At 41.6% G+C, this 16,622-nt stretch overlaps 1 protein-coding gene across 1 annotated transcript in view; it reads right to left on the reverse strand.

The window, feature by feature from the left end:
• Nucleotides 1-1,011: 1,011 nt before the first annotated feature.
• The window catches only part of PLCXD2 (phosphatidylinositol specific phospholipase C X domain containing 2), a 36,249-nt gene continuing 20,638 nt past the window's right edge, over nucleotides 1,012-16,622 (reverse strand). Inside the window, exons 2-4 of the mRNA XM_035116497.2 lie at nucleotides 13,083-13,543; nucleotides 10,852-11,093; nucleotides 1,012-6,809 (exon numbers count right to left, since the gene is read on the reverse strand). Of these exons, the coding sequence (XP_034972388.2) occupies nucleotides 6,659-6,809; nucleotides 10,852-11,093; nucleotides 13,083-13,543 (854 nt within the window). The 3' untranslated portion in view covers nucleotides 1,012-6,658. The remainder of the gene's footprint in view (nucleotides 6,810-10,851; nucleotides 11,094-13,082; nucleotides 13,544-16,622) is intronic.

The following is a 16,622-nucleotide window of genomic DNA, read 5'->3' on the forward strand; positions in this document are numbered from 1 at the left end:
AATTCAATACATAAGCACTCTGATTCTGGGCTCCTTATTGCATTATGCTACACTGGAGGGACGCAGGTGGCGCTGTGGGTTAAACCACAGAGCCTAGGGCTTGCTGATCAGAAGGTCGGCGGTTCGAATCCCTGCGACGGAGTGAGCTCCCATTGCTCGGTCCCAGCTCCTGCCAACCTAGCAGTTCGAAAGCACGTCAAAGTGCAAGTAGATAAATAGGGACCGCTACAGCGGGAAGGTAAACGGCGTTTCCGTGTGCTGCTCTGGTTCGCCAGAAGCGGCTTTGTCATGCTGGCCACATGACCTGGAAGCTGTACGCTGGCTCCCTCGGCCAATAATGCGAGATGAGCACGCAACCCCAGACTTGGTCACGACTGGACCTAATGGTCAGGGGTCCCTTTACCTTTACCTTTACACTGGAGTACTCTATGGTGGGAATTATTTGAGATGGTTGTTCTTCCATCTCAGACAATTCCCACTATAGAGTACTCCAGTGTAGCATAATGCAACAAGGAGCCCAGAATCAGAGTGCTTGCCTATTCTATTCTCCCCCAAACACCTCCATCCCTTGCTCAAAAAGCCTGACCAGTATGCTCTCTAACTTGGATGTACCTGCTTTTATTAAGGAATCTTACAAAGGATTCTTTACAGCAGGGTTTCCAAAACATGGGTCTCCAGCTGTTTTTGGACTACAATTCCCATCATCCCTGACCACTGATCCTGCTACCTAGGGATGATAGGAGTTGTAGTCCAAAAACAGCTGGAGAGCCAAGTTTCTGAAACACTGCCTTACCAAAATGAAGTTCTACTTAGAATCAAAGGTAGAGTAATTTCCCAGGCTGAAAGACAAGAAGGTGAAGTAGCACCTTTTAGATGAAAGCAACAGTAATAAACCTTGGCAATGAACTACGACATCAGGGATCACTGCTGTGGGCCACAGGCAGGCTTGTGCTCACAGAAGCCACCCCTGGATCCCACAGGGTCCTGTCCCACTGGCACCACTGCCCCCCTTCTCCCTCTGCTGAAATCACACTTGAAAGAAGCCTTCCTTAGACAACAGAAGGCATTCCCTACCAAGTCTAATAGTCGCATGAAGTGCAAGGGGTGGGGGGTGGGGAGGTTAACACTTGGGATGGAGAGTGTTATGGAATGGGTGTGGTGCCCATGACGTTTCCTCTGGCCTGCAAATGCACCCACCAGGTCAAAAAGGTCAGCTACTCCTGAATTAGATAGCACACAACTTTGCAATCTATACAACAAACTTCTTTCTAATGTGAATTCATCTGTTTATTGTTATCTGCATTTATAAGATGTTGGAAGAAAAGTTGTACATTTCCTGTAATTGCTTTGCACAACAGAAAGAAATAATCAAAATAATTTTATTACAATTGAACAATTAACAGAATAATTCCATTGTATTCAGTCATGGTGCACATACACATATAAAGTTAGAAATTTCACAATTAGAAACAAAACACCGAGTAAATTGTAGGAACAGATGTAGCCCCAAATTTTACGTACGGAAATAAAGTGAGGTATACTGGCTTTACAATACCCAGGAGTTTTGAAATAGAAAACGCAAGGTACAATGAACCAAGTCGACTTGGAACAGTCAACATTCTGGAGAGGGGAAAAAATGAAATCTATACTTTTTCAGGAAAAGAATCAAAGGCAATTAAAGAAAGACATCAGACAAAAAAAGTGTGTAGCTCACAGAAAGTCAGATATCAGGTACTTATAGGAAATAAATAGTCATAATAAATACTTGACATCCTAATAGACCTTTTCAGATATTCTTCTATTACTTTTCTTTGTAGCAAAAAGTATTAGCTGCAGATTGCTTATGGACCATAAGGATATATTTCATGGGCTACACTGTGAAAATCAAACAAAAATCTCTCATATTTTCTGTTAAATTTTAACCTGATAGAACACAAATTCTTACAGAGTCTTTCTCATATCAGCATTGCATAGTAGAAGCAAATAGACTCCAAAACCAGACAGCACATTTGCTAACCATGCATTGGGTTCTTAAAGTAGTGTTTCTCAACCTTTTTTGGGCCACAGCACACTTGTTCCGTGAAAAAAATCACGAGGCACACCACCATTAAAAAAGTTAAAAAATTTAACTCTGTGCCGCCCTATATTGACTATAATTATGACTGTAAGAAACACTTGCCAATTGCTGTGTTGGTTGCAATCTCCTGTAATAAGGCTTCACAAGCCGTCCGGTGGGTGAGTGTAGTGCATTGGCGGCCGCCAGGCACGTGACAATGCAAATCGCCCTTCTCGTTGCCGTACGTCGCGGCACACCAGCCAGCGTCTCGCGGCACACTAGTGTACCGCGGAACAGTGGTTGAGAAACGCTGTCTTAAAGAGAGAGATTCTGCACACAAATATGCTTTCCCTTTAGCTGGCTCATAGCTTTTTCCCACCTGATCTGCCTGTCTGCTTCAAAATCAAAATGTTTCTAGCTGTTTCTCTGTTCCACCCCTGCAACTTGGATGGTTGTCACATTTCCAAGACTGCAAAGGAGTTCCAGGACATTAAAGACCATTTGAGCACTTTTGTTAAGTGTCCGATCACCCATTGCTTTGGTCAGCCAAAACCATAGTGATAAGCATATTCATGCTAATTGAGACAACCAAACTCTCACCACCACCCTTGTATATTTCTGGCTGCAGGAATGCATCAAGTTGCCCCAAGTACTAGGGCTTACTGTGCTAGGCACTGGACAAAGTATAATATTTATTCTGATTCATTAAAACAACATTTTATGCAGTCCATAACAATTCACAACATAATATGGCCCATAACAATTCCAAATGCAATAATTTACAGAAGCCTACACAATAAATTAACAGAAGAATAAATAACCATTAAAAAAATCCAATCCCTTTATATCACAAGGTCTCATCTGCACAACCACTAAATTGCACAATAAAATCCCAGCCTAAAGTTGGTAAGAATTGAAATAAGATTGACATACTTGGCCTTATTTTTGTGCCTTTGATACCTTTGCTCTTAAATGTATTCTGCATGACTCTAATGGCAAATGATAAATACTACAAACCACATGAGTGGTCCTAGTTCTGCAAACTTCCTCTGAAAAGCTGTTGGCGACCCACAGTAAGATTCAGGTGGGTTTTAATCATATACCCTCCCCATCTCCACAAGAGAGCCAATTCACAAAGCTGTGTTGTGGAAATCTGCACTTGTGCCAGATTTCAGCCTTAAATGTTCTTTCTGAAAAGGAGTGGAGGACAGACTATGCTCAAGGGACACTTATTAAGCCAGAGGAATCAAATAGATTAGGTCCTTCATAAACCAGAAAACAGCCTCCTGTTTTATGTCTAGTTGCTATGCTTCTGATCACCAAGAGGACTTGTTTTATTATACACCAAGCTCAAATGAAAAGGACAGCAAATGAAATTCACAGTAACTGTTCGAGTTATATAACCCCCTTTCTCAAGAAAACAGACACAGACCAAGTACAGATTTCCATGTAGCAACTCATCTTCATGCAATGAGGCATGATATTTAGCATGCCAGGTCTAACTTTAATCCAATTAAAGCCAACTTGCTCAGGGACTGCATTTGCCCACAACATCAAACCATAGTTTAAAGTAAATGGTAGCTTTAAATGTATGCAAGGACTTTGTTCCTTCCCTGCTGCTGTCTGGGAGAGGAAACAAGGCAGAGTCTGGCTTGTTTTCCCAGGTTCACACTGACACCAGATTCTGCTTTGCTTCCTCTGCTGTGCAACACAGAAGTGGAGGAGGATCAGATTGCTCATGTATATTAAAATCAACACTGCATGTGAACCAGGACAGAGCGTACCACCTCTCACCAAACACTGAGGAAGCAACCAAATGAAATATTGATCGTGCAAAACAAGACATCACAAAAATCACCATGTGGTGACTTTATCATGTGAAAAAGTTTAATGAGGCCCCACACTGAGAGTCTTCTAGCATTAACATATGGTGTTCTGACAGAGTTCAACTGGTCATATCAAAGATATCAAAATATACCTTTCTTATATTTTCATTTGCTCTGAATTATACTTTTGCTCTGAAACTTCCATGGTAGGACTGAAAACAAACTCAAATAAATACCAAGTAAATAGAACAAACTCACCATCTTAATACAGGCAGCTATCAAACCCAACTGCATACATGTCTGTTTCAACTCCACATCAAAGTATCCACATACCTGATCAAGAACCAGAGGTCATTATCAAATCTTTTCTCAGCAACTACCTCTGTCTACACAAATAGGAAATTCCAGGCAGTTTCAGTCACACCACTGTGATTCCTTCACAGGTCACTTCATTTTTACTGAAAGGTGAGATCATATAGTTACATGTTCCAAACAAATCAGTGTTTGACTCTTCCAACCACTGATTCACTTCTTGAATGGTATAAACAAGTTCAGGTGTGGAGTTGTCTATTCAAAGGGAACCTGTGTGAACTTGTCTCTCACCCTGAGACTTGCAACAAGTATGTCCCCTCCATATGGTAATGGGATCTCATTAGGAATAGACCTCAAAATCTTAAGCACTTGTCCCTGACCATCAATTATTTTCTCTTTACTGGTGACAAAACCATCAAATACCTTCAAAGTCCTGCTGTGCAAATGCTTCAGTTTCAAAAGGAAATCCCTCATGCCAGTTTTCGTTGCTACACTGTTTGCTCAACAACCACATTTTGTTATATCAAACTATTATGTACAAATAAATATAAGCTGAGATGAAGAAAGAAAGAAAACACAACCACATGTCCACCTTAAATCACTACTATTAAGCCCAGTGATTCCAAGTAGGTTCATAAAATGAACAGAAACTCGGGCTCTGTATATACCTGTGAAAGCCCTTTAGAAAGGCAGGAAAATAATGCCTTCATTTCCTGTTCAAACTAATTCACACGGGTTGAAATGGTTCCTAGCATGAGGAATGGACATAAAAGAAAACTCAAGCCACCAGATTTGAAACCTGGATTTTTGGGGGGCATCATTTGCAATCATTGCAAGCCTGAGATCTGAAGCTGAAATTCCTTTCAGCAAATCTGCTTTTCCCTGAAGGTCCATTAAAATTATATAATAACAGCGGATAGATCTAACCCTAAAGGGAAGAACTTCCAAACAGGAAGTTATCAAAGTCAACACAAATGTTTTTACCCATCAAGTACAAAATTCAAAAAGAGACACTAATCACATATTCATATGTGAAACTTAAAATAAATTAAGCTGCTACATGTTAGATATTGGGTTACGAAAGCAGCAGATGTAGCAGCACCAGCAAACTTTTGAGTCAAATATTGGAGGGGCAACATTGACCCACCTAAGGCTCATAGAAACCCTATATATATTGCATACTGTCTTGGAGACAAACAAGAAAATAAGCAAACTTCTGCCAACATAAAAGTAGTTTTGATCTTAGTCATCCGCCACCAAACTGCACACACATTATATAGGAATGCAAAACTCATATGGATTCTGTAGGAAATGTCCATGAGTGCTCACATGTCCCGCCCCCCAACTTCTGATGACCAAACTTCACTTTAAAAATTTTAACACCAAAAGAGGGTTACTTTCAGAGAGTGTAAGAGCAAAGATTACCCATCTTCACCTTCTGATCTGGGTTCATCTTCTGACTGGAAGGAGGCCAGGGCAATGAAGCAATTCATGCAAAGATGTAACAAACTCCCCTAATGGTAGAAAAATTGCTCCAACTCTGCATAGGGGAGTATTTGAAATATTCTGCTACAGCTGGTGCAAAACTCACAGCAGAATTAACTTCCCTCAGAAGGTGGCTAATTGGGGAAGGCAAGGTCAGACTTGCTGAGAGATGCACAATTATATCTTCTTTCATCACCCACCAGATTGTGGTACACAATCTGGGAAACATTTCCTACAAAATCCACAAACTTATTACATTCCTGTTGTACTTCATACCACCATAGATATTCCAATTGCTACAAAATAAATATCATTGTATTTTAAAATACCCATCTTTCTGTTCTAATAGTTTTAATTTACCAAATTTTCTTAATATATTAAATTAAGAGTTCAAGTAAAAGAAAGAAAGAGGTTTAAAAACTTCATTTATACCTTACAATAAACTCTTAAAAACTCATACACGGTACTATATTTACATAAAGATCACTCTTAGCAATTGAGACGCTGTTTGTGCTTTGTATTTTAGTGACTGAGGTAGTTTAATATACAGTACAGCTGAAAGGAAGAAAGCAGAGCACATGCCTGACTGTTGTCGCCAAGAACAAAATCTTTTGGCTAGTCTGGTAAATGTGTACTTAAGAGTTCAATAATTATCTTTAGAGTTGGGCTCCTGGGTTTCATAACATGCAGGATGCACAAACTCAGCAAGTCTAGAGAGAGGCTCCTGCTAATGATTTACAGATGTTGGAGTGTCCAGCCGGCATCACATTCTGTAATTCAGCAGATGTAGGCAGAGCAGCCATACATGCAGCACAGGGACGAAGGAAGCCATGCTGTTGAGGACTGTGCAGTCCAATCAACACGTAGCCTTGTGCCTTGGCATTGTGTGAAACAGCAAAACTGATAGGTGGAGAGAGAGCTTGAAAGAAAGTTCTTGATATGACTGGACACCGTTCCCACATTAAAACTTCTCCTGTTGTCAGGAATCGTGGTCTTCTAGGAGAAGGTCATTCAATGCAATTACGGTAGCTGCAAAGTCAACTAGCTCCACAAAATCTGATGTAATTATGTTAACGCCCATGACGCCTGGTTTCTGCAGCTTCACCCAGTCCAGAATCGAAGGGAGATTCCTAAAGGGAAAAGAAAGGAAAATGTAACATGATCCTTCGTCATGTGCATGAGGCACATTGCATCCTGTATATAATCAACATGCTGGCACTGCGTGCTGGATTTTACAAATACAGCGTTCTCCCAAACTGCATTGTCTTGAACCCAGAGTTCTGTGAGTGGAGCTCAACTCACAGGGTGCACTCAGGACTCACCCCCCTTCCTCCTGCAGCTCACTATGCCCCCATCTGCTATGGAGTTTGGGGATGGGGGCTCCCCAGACCAGGGGTGTGAAAGGGGTTTTGGCAAAAAATGTCCTTTCTGTACTTCTATTAATGTCATAGCTGCCAAGTTTTCCCTTTTCTCGTGAGGAAGCCTATTCAGCATAAGGGAAAATCCCTTTAAAAAAGGGATAACTTGGCAGCTATGATTAATGTAAGCCTCCTTTGGATCTAAGCCCTGTTTCATGAATGGAGGAACTTTTCATGAGTGGAAGGCTTTGGATTCAAACCATTATGCCAATAAGGAACTGTCTCTTTGAGAAACAGGGGTGGCAGCAACTCACCCAACATGAGATGCAGCAGAAGCTCATAGGTGAAGTTATCAGTGGAGCAAGCCACATCTGATAATCTCTCACCTATTAAAAGCAAAATTCTGATTGGCTCAGGAACAACACAACAAGGTGTGTGAGAAGGAAATAAACAAGCAAATGTTTTGCAGCTTGTTGGAGCTATCCTTGTATCTGGTTTAGAGGCTGCAGCTAGTGCAGAATGAAACTGGCAGCGTACTTAGTTGCATGTATTATACCAGCATTGATCTGTACTGCTGCCTATTTATTACCAAGCTAAATGTCAATTACTTGAACTTAAGGCTCTAAACAACTTGGAACCAGGTACCTAGCACACCATCTACTCTTGTACGGACCAAGCCAATCTTTAAGATCTTTTGAAGAGCCCTGGGGGTCATCCATGATTAGCAGGATGTCACTTGGTGACAATACAGAAACAGATGAAATCATCTGGCATCTAAAATGCCCCCCACCTTGGGTAATTTGTGAGGCAAAGCGAGTACAGTATTGACCTTTAAGCACTTCTTAAAACCTTATGTTTACCCAACCTATCCTAGACTCTGACTATTCATTTTTATTTTGTTGTTTTGTACCCTGCTTGGCTTTGTTTGTGATGTACAATTAGGTTGTGTTTCCTTGTGTTTAAGAAATGTTACTGAAAGTTGCTGTATTTTTGTTTTTTGTTTTTATCTAAACTGCTTAGAGGTTATCTATCTATCTAATCTATATATGCAAAAGAGAGGAACAACGTTGTGCAACATTTTTAGATTCTACCTAAGATACTAGGGTGAATGTATCAGTGTCGGAGCTCAGGATTCCTTTTCAAGGTCTAAAGGAAACCTCTGTAAATCACAGTGGCCTTGTTCTGGCACTCAAAATATATGCAATGAATATTGCATGGAGGTGGCAGGCATATGTTCACACATTCTTAGGGAGCCCCCATGTGTATGCTAAGCAGTTTTTAACCCAAGCTTCCCTTAAAAATTAATATTGCTGTATGTTATGCTTTCAAAACTCTATCTGAATGAAACAAAAAACTACATTTTGGCAGTAGACAGCATGCCATGACAAATTTCTCAGGAAAGCTGCAAGTTTAAAAGTTGAGATCATCTGATACAGTTAGTAAGTCTTTATAAATGTAATGTGGAAGTTAATTTTTTTGTTTGAATTGTTTATAACATATGATGTATTGGTTTTAATAGTGGAAGGTATTGTACTGAGAGGAAATTCCCTATTAAAACTGTGTTAATAAAATCTTTATGTATTACCAGGTTTTGCAGTAATTTCATTCCCGCTCTTTTCACTAGAAGCCTCCTTCCATGCTAACAAAAGACTACCTGGGCCATAAAGTACACATTTGGCTTGCATTTATAGTCACTTTTAAAACCAGAAATTTTCAGCAATGGCTTAGTTCCATTGCTGGATTAAACCCTGTGGAGGCCCCTAGGCAGTAGAAATCTTGGCTCTCCCCCATCACATGTGCTCTAGTGGGCTAGCATTTAACTAATAAAGCTTGATTGTACTTTTCCTTCAAGATCAAATCAATATTATTTTGGTCCGTTGTCGCAGGACCCCAAAAGGGCACGGGGCCCATAGGCCTACCCTGCCTATCCGGTAATCTAGCACTGCTTAGCTGGGTGGCAATGAGGAATTACAGAAGGAAAAGCTAAGCAAAAAGTGTTAGTCACTGTGTTAGACAGGACAATGTGTTAGTCCTGTCAATGGAATGAAGCTACTTGATTTCAATGACCCATAATATTTGCTTGAACAAATACCATGCAATTTATACTGGGTATTTGTATCATTTCTGAATTGGCATGGTGGTGGTAATCCAGTCTTTTTACATTTTTGCTATTAAACATTTGAGTAAGGGGACTAAATGCACAAAAGTTCTTAATCAAATACATTTGTTCCTGAGAAGGGGGGGAAAGCACTTTAGCACCATCTAGTGTCTTATTATTGCAGAGACAACTACTTTGGGGAAGTGGCATTGACAAGTTGCAGATACTGTATGAGCTTCTACTTGTTGAGAATTCATTCTGATTTGCTTGTATGTAGCTCATGTGGAGGTTAGACTATATTCAGTCTTTATTAACCATTCATCCTGATTTGTTTGTGGGGTATTCAAACATCTTCCTGTTCATCATTCATCCCACACTTTTCAATGCTTTCTCACACTTTTCTCATCACCCTATCAACTGCAAAAGCCCACCCCCTTTTAAAGTGGATTATACTAGGGTGATAGAATGATTTAAATCATTTTAACTGCACAAACCTAAATCTCCTGTAAGTGCTTGGGTCCCTCTCACAAAATAGTGACAGTCTGAAGGCAATGTATAAGAACTGTGTCAGAGATGAAGATACATCAGTGACATCCTAACCCCATGTGTGATTTTACTGTTAAAATTATGAATTTTCCACTTGCAGCCAGTACAGTATTGCTAGTTGCTACACTAGCACACCATGCCACTGTAGCTTTAATAGATTGATAGCTGTGTTGAATTAAAAGTTCATTTCATTTCAATGAATGCAGTGCTTTCTCGTTTCATTCAGAGAGCATTCTGAAAGTAATTAAAGCATTACATGGCTATTTTAAATTTGATTGGTTAACCAAGAAATGAAATGAAAGCCATCACTACTTATTAATGTTAAATGCATGGATATGAGGATGTGATATGATAGGATATGGATATGAGGAGAAATGGGCTCAATTACTTACTGTGGTCTGTAGGTGGCAGAGTTTGCAACAGTATCGGCTACCGTTTCTAATCACATCAACAGAAATAAGTAAGCCTACTAATTTCAGTAAAATGGAATAAAGTTTTGAGCACAGAATTGGAACTCACGGCATCATCTCTCTCTCTCTCTCTCTCTCTCTCTCTCTCTCTCTCTCTCTCTCTCTCTCTCTTTGTGTGTGTGTGCATGCGTGCAATGGATTTTTGCCTTCTTAGTGAAAACATTTGATCTGATTCAAACTCCGAGCAAAATGGCTGCAGTTTAATTAAAGTTTGCCATCCTTTGAAATTTGCACTGCTCTGAATTTTGCAAAAGCATGTAACATGTGCCTGTCTGAGGAGAAATTCCACTAAAATGCTGATGAACTGTCATAAAGACTTTTTAAAAATTGCAAGCTGATGTGGAAATGCAGAAAACTGAATTTAAAACTGGGGGGGGGGAGGGATGAAAAACAGAAAAAAATGAAATTTACAGATTCACCCAAACCTTCTTCCAGGTAAGTGTGAACAGGATTGCACCCTGAGTAAATTAATAAGTGGAGTCAATTTATTCTTTCTATCATCTATCTTCTGTTGGCTGGAGGTTTGGGAGAGGACTCTTGATTATTTTTATATGCATTTCAAGTAAGAAGGACAAGGCTACCATGTCTACTCAGAAGTAAGTCTTCTTGAATTCAGTGAGGCTTACTCCTAGGTACCTGGGTTTAGGACTGCAAGCACAGGTCAACAAGTTTTCCAAAGGAAGCTAAAACAGGCACTTACTTGTGAACAAGTGTGTTTTTCAGGCCACGGATGAGATTCCGTGCAATGGTTTTGACCCTTGGCGTAAGAATAGCTTGAGAAACATGGAAAGTTCCGTGTTTTGCCCGTTCCCCACGAGTAGTGTCCAAGAACTGCAGCAGTTTATGTACATTGGTCGTATTTGCCCATGGTGCTGGGATTTTATTCCCTGGCCACAGAAAGGGATATTGTTCATAGAGACAATGATGGTAGAAAATGAGAACCTGGGAAATTGAGAAAGAACATATCAGAAGCCTTTTTCCCCACACAAGCTTTTCTTTCACTTACATTCAGCGCTAAAAAATAATTTCACACAAAATGTTGCTTTTTATACACTGGGCAAGCAGGATAACACCATTATTGGTGTCAATATTTGCCACAAATAGGGCTTACACAGAGGTTAAAAGCAGGAGCTGGGGAGTTCAAGACTCACTTCAGCCGGTAGTTCACAAGGTGACCATAAGAATGCAACTATTGCTCAGTCTGCTTTTTGGATTTCATCTTTGGGCTGTGAGGAGGTGAGGATACTTCCCTTGGGTGATTGTGGATGGTCTTACTCCTAGGTGAGAGACTGGTGTGTGTGTGTGTGTGTGTGTGTGTGTGTGTGTGTGTGTGTGTGTCTCACCTTGGCTTCTAAGTGAGAGATGAAATGCTGGCTGCATCTGTGTTAAGTGCATGAATGCAGCTAACCAATGTATATCCAGTGTGACTGCTGATTTTTCATAGTGTTTTGATTGGTATGCTATATTTACTGTAGTCTTCTTTTGTATTACTATTCCGTTCACTACTTTGGGCCAAAAAGCAGCTAATATGTATACTGTAACATAACATGCAGAAAGAAGAGGATTTGCAATGACTTCTTCTTGTTGTTGTTGCCATAATTATATGTGGCACAACACTAAGTACATTTGCTTAGAAACAAGTCCCTACAAATTCCATGCGACATACTTTATCAGGTGTGTTTTAGGACTTCACCTTTAGTGGCACTACATCCCCTGCTATACTCATAGAAGCCACCAGGAGGAGCTCCTTTAGCACTGACTGCTGTGCTGTCAGCCTGATCGGTTACCAAGAAAAAAGGGAACTGAAAATCAAGTGGAAGAGAGCAAGACAGTTTCAGGGGGTTGGTGCGCTGACCTTCTGGAAGGGGTGGTGGTAGGTACAGGTGACCATGTCTGCAGCAATCCACAGGACCAACAGAACATGATAAGTTGAGAAGGGCAAGCAGAAGCAGGGCTGTCACCACAACTAATAAATGAAAAGCCACAGTAGCTCAGGAGAAGAGAAAGCATGGAGTAACTGCACCAGGCACTTGTCCATAGGAAAGGCAGTGACCAAGGAAAGCACAAGAGCCCTGCTGTACTAGAACACATGTCCATCTAGCCCTCCCCTTCTCACAATGGTCAACCAGATGCCTATGGGAAGCCCTAACAGCATTTTCGCCACCTGTGATTTCTAGCAACTGGAATACAGGTGTGTAATGCCTGTGATAGTGGAGTATAATATAGCCATATCCAGCCTTTATGAGATGTGGATTTCAGACTGGAATCACACAGCCCACAGGAGCAGAGCAGGGTGGGGACTGGTCACTAGGATAGTGGGGTACTCAGATCATGATGGGCAGGGGGTCTGGAAGGTGATGAGATACCAGGTGCTTCAGAGCAGGAATGGGGAGTCTGTGGCCCTCCAGGTGGACACTGTGGACTCCAAATCCCAAAATTCCTGCCTAATAACTATGCTGGCTGTGGCTGAAGGGAGCTGAAGTCCAACCACCGGCTTCCAAGCCCTACTTTAAAGAACAGCATTTCAGTTGCCATACCATGAGATAGGTTTCAGTTTCATCCAGGCCCCACAGCAGTCTTTTAAAGGGGTGAGGGCCCAATAAGGAACAGAAGCTATGAAAGATCGCAGCCCAGAAGTAATCCTAACAGTACTGAACACACACAGTTAATGAGTGTTATAGAAAGGAATCAAACTGGGGCTTGCCTTACTGGCCAAGCAGAGTTCTGTTCACGAAGGGACCAGGTATTATGCTATTCTTCTGAAATGCAGGGTGAACTCAGGGGGAAATCTCTTGCTTCTCTCTCCAGCTCAGAGCAAGAAAGGTCCACTGACTTGCCCAGCACGCCATGCTTGCCTCCCCATTCCAGATTCAATTCTAAGAGTTCTTTGAATTATAGAAATTTGTTGCCAAATGAGAAACACTTTCCTACCTGCTGCTGCTTTTCCCAGAGGTTTTGTAATGTGACGTTTTCCACACACTCCTTGGGGCAGAGTCTCGATCCAAAAACCTCTTGGATCCTACTGATCAGGTATGCATGGTGGTTGTTACCCATAGCGTAGAAATGGTTGAAATCCAGGAAGATCACTTCCTTAGGGTGGTGTTCTAGGAAGGTGTTGATCTCCATCAGCCCATCCCATACTTTGATTCCAAACAAGCCATGTATGAAGTAGATTTCTTGTCCTGCTTCACCTGGTTTGGAAGATACACGGAGGTCAAAGTAGCGGATTCCACCTTCAAGCTGCTCCTTGAATGTTAGGTTTTGTGTCACTGACCATTTCTTCATTACCTTCCTCACCAAAGAGATTTTAGCCAACCGCTTGATCGCTGTGGCTTGATCTGGTCCCACAGGAGATTTCTCATCAACCCAGTAGCTGAAGGAATCATGTGACCCTACAGAGAAGAAAGACAATATAATTTTAGTCCTACAACCTGGGGGTTTGCCAAGTGCCCTTTGCTAGAGCAGATTCTGAAAAACTGGATTCCAATCTTGTGTTGCTCATTTTTAACACTGGGAAAATCACTTAGGGCCATTTGTTAACACTTCTAAATCACTATACACAGCTGTAAATGGGGTTATAAGACCAGACGGAGCTGCAGCTAGGATGAGTTTGGTTCAACAGAAATGGAATACCATGAGCCAGGCTCACCTCCGATTAGGGCTGTTGGGGGGAAACGCAGTTGCAGTCACTGACATGGCATCTCTCTCTCCACATGTTATTCAATTCAAAAGATTTATACTCTGCCTTTTTATACCAAAATGCTTAAGGCAGTTAATTAAAATCAAAACAGTAACAGCCACTAATATGCAGCATTACAAAAACATAGAAATGTTACTAACAATTCATTAAAAAAAACAAAACACCATCATAAAGGACAGCTACATGTATCCTCAGTGGAGGAATTTTACAGCCTGAATTGGCCCTTAGTTGTGGTGTTTGTTTTTGTAGTTGCATTCTGGAAGCTGGGATTTGGAGAAACAGAAGCTCCAATGTTAGATGTTTTCCACCTCTGTCTCCCCACCCAATATTTGGTGATGAGAAAATGTCATCCATGGGTCATCAAAAGAAAGCCTTTGTCAATCTGCTGTCCTCTAGTTGCTTGGGACTACAACTCTCATCAGCCTCAGCCAGGACAGCTAAGGGCACCAGGTTGGTGAAGGCTGTCTAAGGAGATAAGCAGGTGACCAGACTCCTGTGTAGAGTCTTGGAAGAACCATGCACACAAAGGAGAAAAACAGATATTTCCAGCTTCAATGTCAGGATTCACACACACCTTTACCACCAATTCAGCATTTACCAACTCAGAATTTAACAAAACCTCGAACTTCATGTTTCACTACCAAGACACTTTTCTGTAAAAGTTACTGATATCCCCAGCTGGGACCTTGTCTAATGAGAAATGGTCATACAGAAATGTTAGAAGCTGACAAGCAATAACCCCATTGTTCAAATGTCATTTTTTGTAACTACAAAAGTGTGTTCAGGAATGCAGTTAATGGGTTAATTCTCCACGAGTCAGCAGAGACTACTTATTCCCCACAATGCAACTGCAGGCATCTTGCTACTCTCTTATCTGTGTTACTTGGTAAGTAACTTTGTATATTAAGGAGCTCAGGTTACAGCATACTGTGTGGGTCCTGGTGGGAGATTGCAGGAATTGTTGATGGCTCTCTGCTGGAACTGTGGATTCGAGTGAAGACTTTTTCAAGAGACTGAGGAAGGATTTTGAAAACTGCCAGACTTTAGAAATCGAGAGAATTCCATCAGTTGCAGGACTTTGAAAGCAACTGAACTAAAGACTTGGCTGTGGACTTTAACACAGCAAGCACTTTGAAGCAGAGAGCCCTCCCTAGCAGAGAGAAGACTACTTATAACATGAGTGCCGCAACCCCATAGTCGCCTTTGACTGGACTTAACCATCTAGGGGTCCTTTACCTTTACCTTAGTGTGTGTATGTATAGTAGAAGTATAGTGGTGTATAGTATAGTGGTGTATAGTATAGTGGTGTATAGGACCCAGGTGGCGCTGTGGGTTAAACCACAGAGTGTAGGGCTTGCTGATCAGGAGGTCGGCGGTTCGAATCCCTGCAACGGGGTGAGCTCCCGTTGCTCGGTCCCAGCTCCTGCCCACCTAGCAGTTCGAAAGTACATCAAAGTGCAAGTAGATAAATAGGGACCGCTCCGGCGGGAAGGTAAACGGCATTTCTATGCGCTGCTCTGGTTCGCCAGAAGCAGCTTTGTCATGCTGGCCACATGACCCGGAAGCTGTCTGTGGACAAACGCCAGCTCCCTTGGCCTATAGAGCGAGATGAGCGCCGCAACCTGAGTCGGACACGACTGGACCTGATGGTCAGGGGCCCCTTTACCTTTGTGGTGTATCTGAAGAAGTGTGCATGCACACGAAAGTTCATACCAATAACAAACTTAGTTGGTCTCTAAGGTGCTACTGGAAGGAATTTTTTTATTTTGTTTCAACTATGGCAGACCAACATGGCTACCTACCTGTAACTAGATGTATGTATAATAGTTTGTGTTCGTGTTGACCTAGTAAAGACAACTCTGCTAAGCAGCTGTTTTCTGGGGTGAGCTTAATTGCTTGACTGAACTTCCACAGTGTATACACCCAACACACCCAATAAGGTGCTCCAGATAAAGCCATTCATTCCTATGATGATTTATCCACTGACACTGTAGCCTACCCTAGCCTAGGAAGGCGACAGCCTATGTCTGCTATGCAATTGTGTTAGGTGAGAGAAATGCTTCCTAGATGTTTTCAGATCAAAGGCTTTAACTGCACATTCCATGTGCTAATATTGGACTAGTCTTACACTGGACAGTCTTCCAGCAACAGGCACCTGCAAACAAGTCAGAGATAGGGAGTGGCAAGCAGTCAGTTTACCATTAGCTTTTCACTCTGGATTACCTAGGCTACTTCATTGAATACTGATCTTCTCCTCCTCTTCTTATTTGGCGATCACTTGTAGCCGAATAAGATTGTCTTCCATAAAAACGATTTTAAGAATGGGTCCATAAGTGACTGTGGAGGCCAATTCTGGATCCACGCGTCCTTCCACAGTGGGGACATTGGTTTCCAGGCAGGAGTTGATCACGGTGTGGATTTGCCAAGCGTGCCTTCCTCTTAGCACATTTCTCCTTTGCGTCCTGAGTTTCTTCAAAGCCCATGACACCTTTGGTAAAGGCTGTTCTCCAACTGGAGCGCTCACAGGCCAGTGTTTCCCACTGGTCAGTGTTTATACTACATTTTTAAACATTTGCCTTGAGACTTTAAACCTCTTTTGTTGACCACAGCATTACGCTTTCCATTTTTAAGTTCGGAATATAGTAGTTGCTTTGGAAGATGATCATCAGGCATCCGCACAACATGACCAGTCCAACGAAGTTGATGTTGAAGAATCATTGCTTCAACACTGGTAATCTTTGCTTCTTCCAATACACTGATATTAGTTTGCC

This window comes from Zootoca vivipara, chromosome 4 (assembly GCF_963506605.1).
Source record: "Zootoca vivipara chromosome 4, rZooViv1.1, whole genome shotgun sequence".
Taxonomy (NCBI): domain Eukaryota; kingdom Metazoa; phylum Chordata; class Lepidosauria; order Squamata; family Lacertidae; genus Zootoca; species Zootoca vivipara.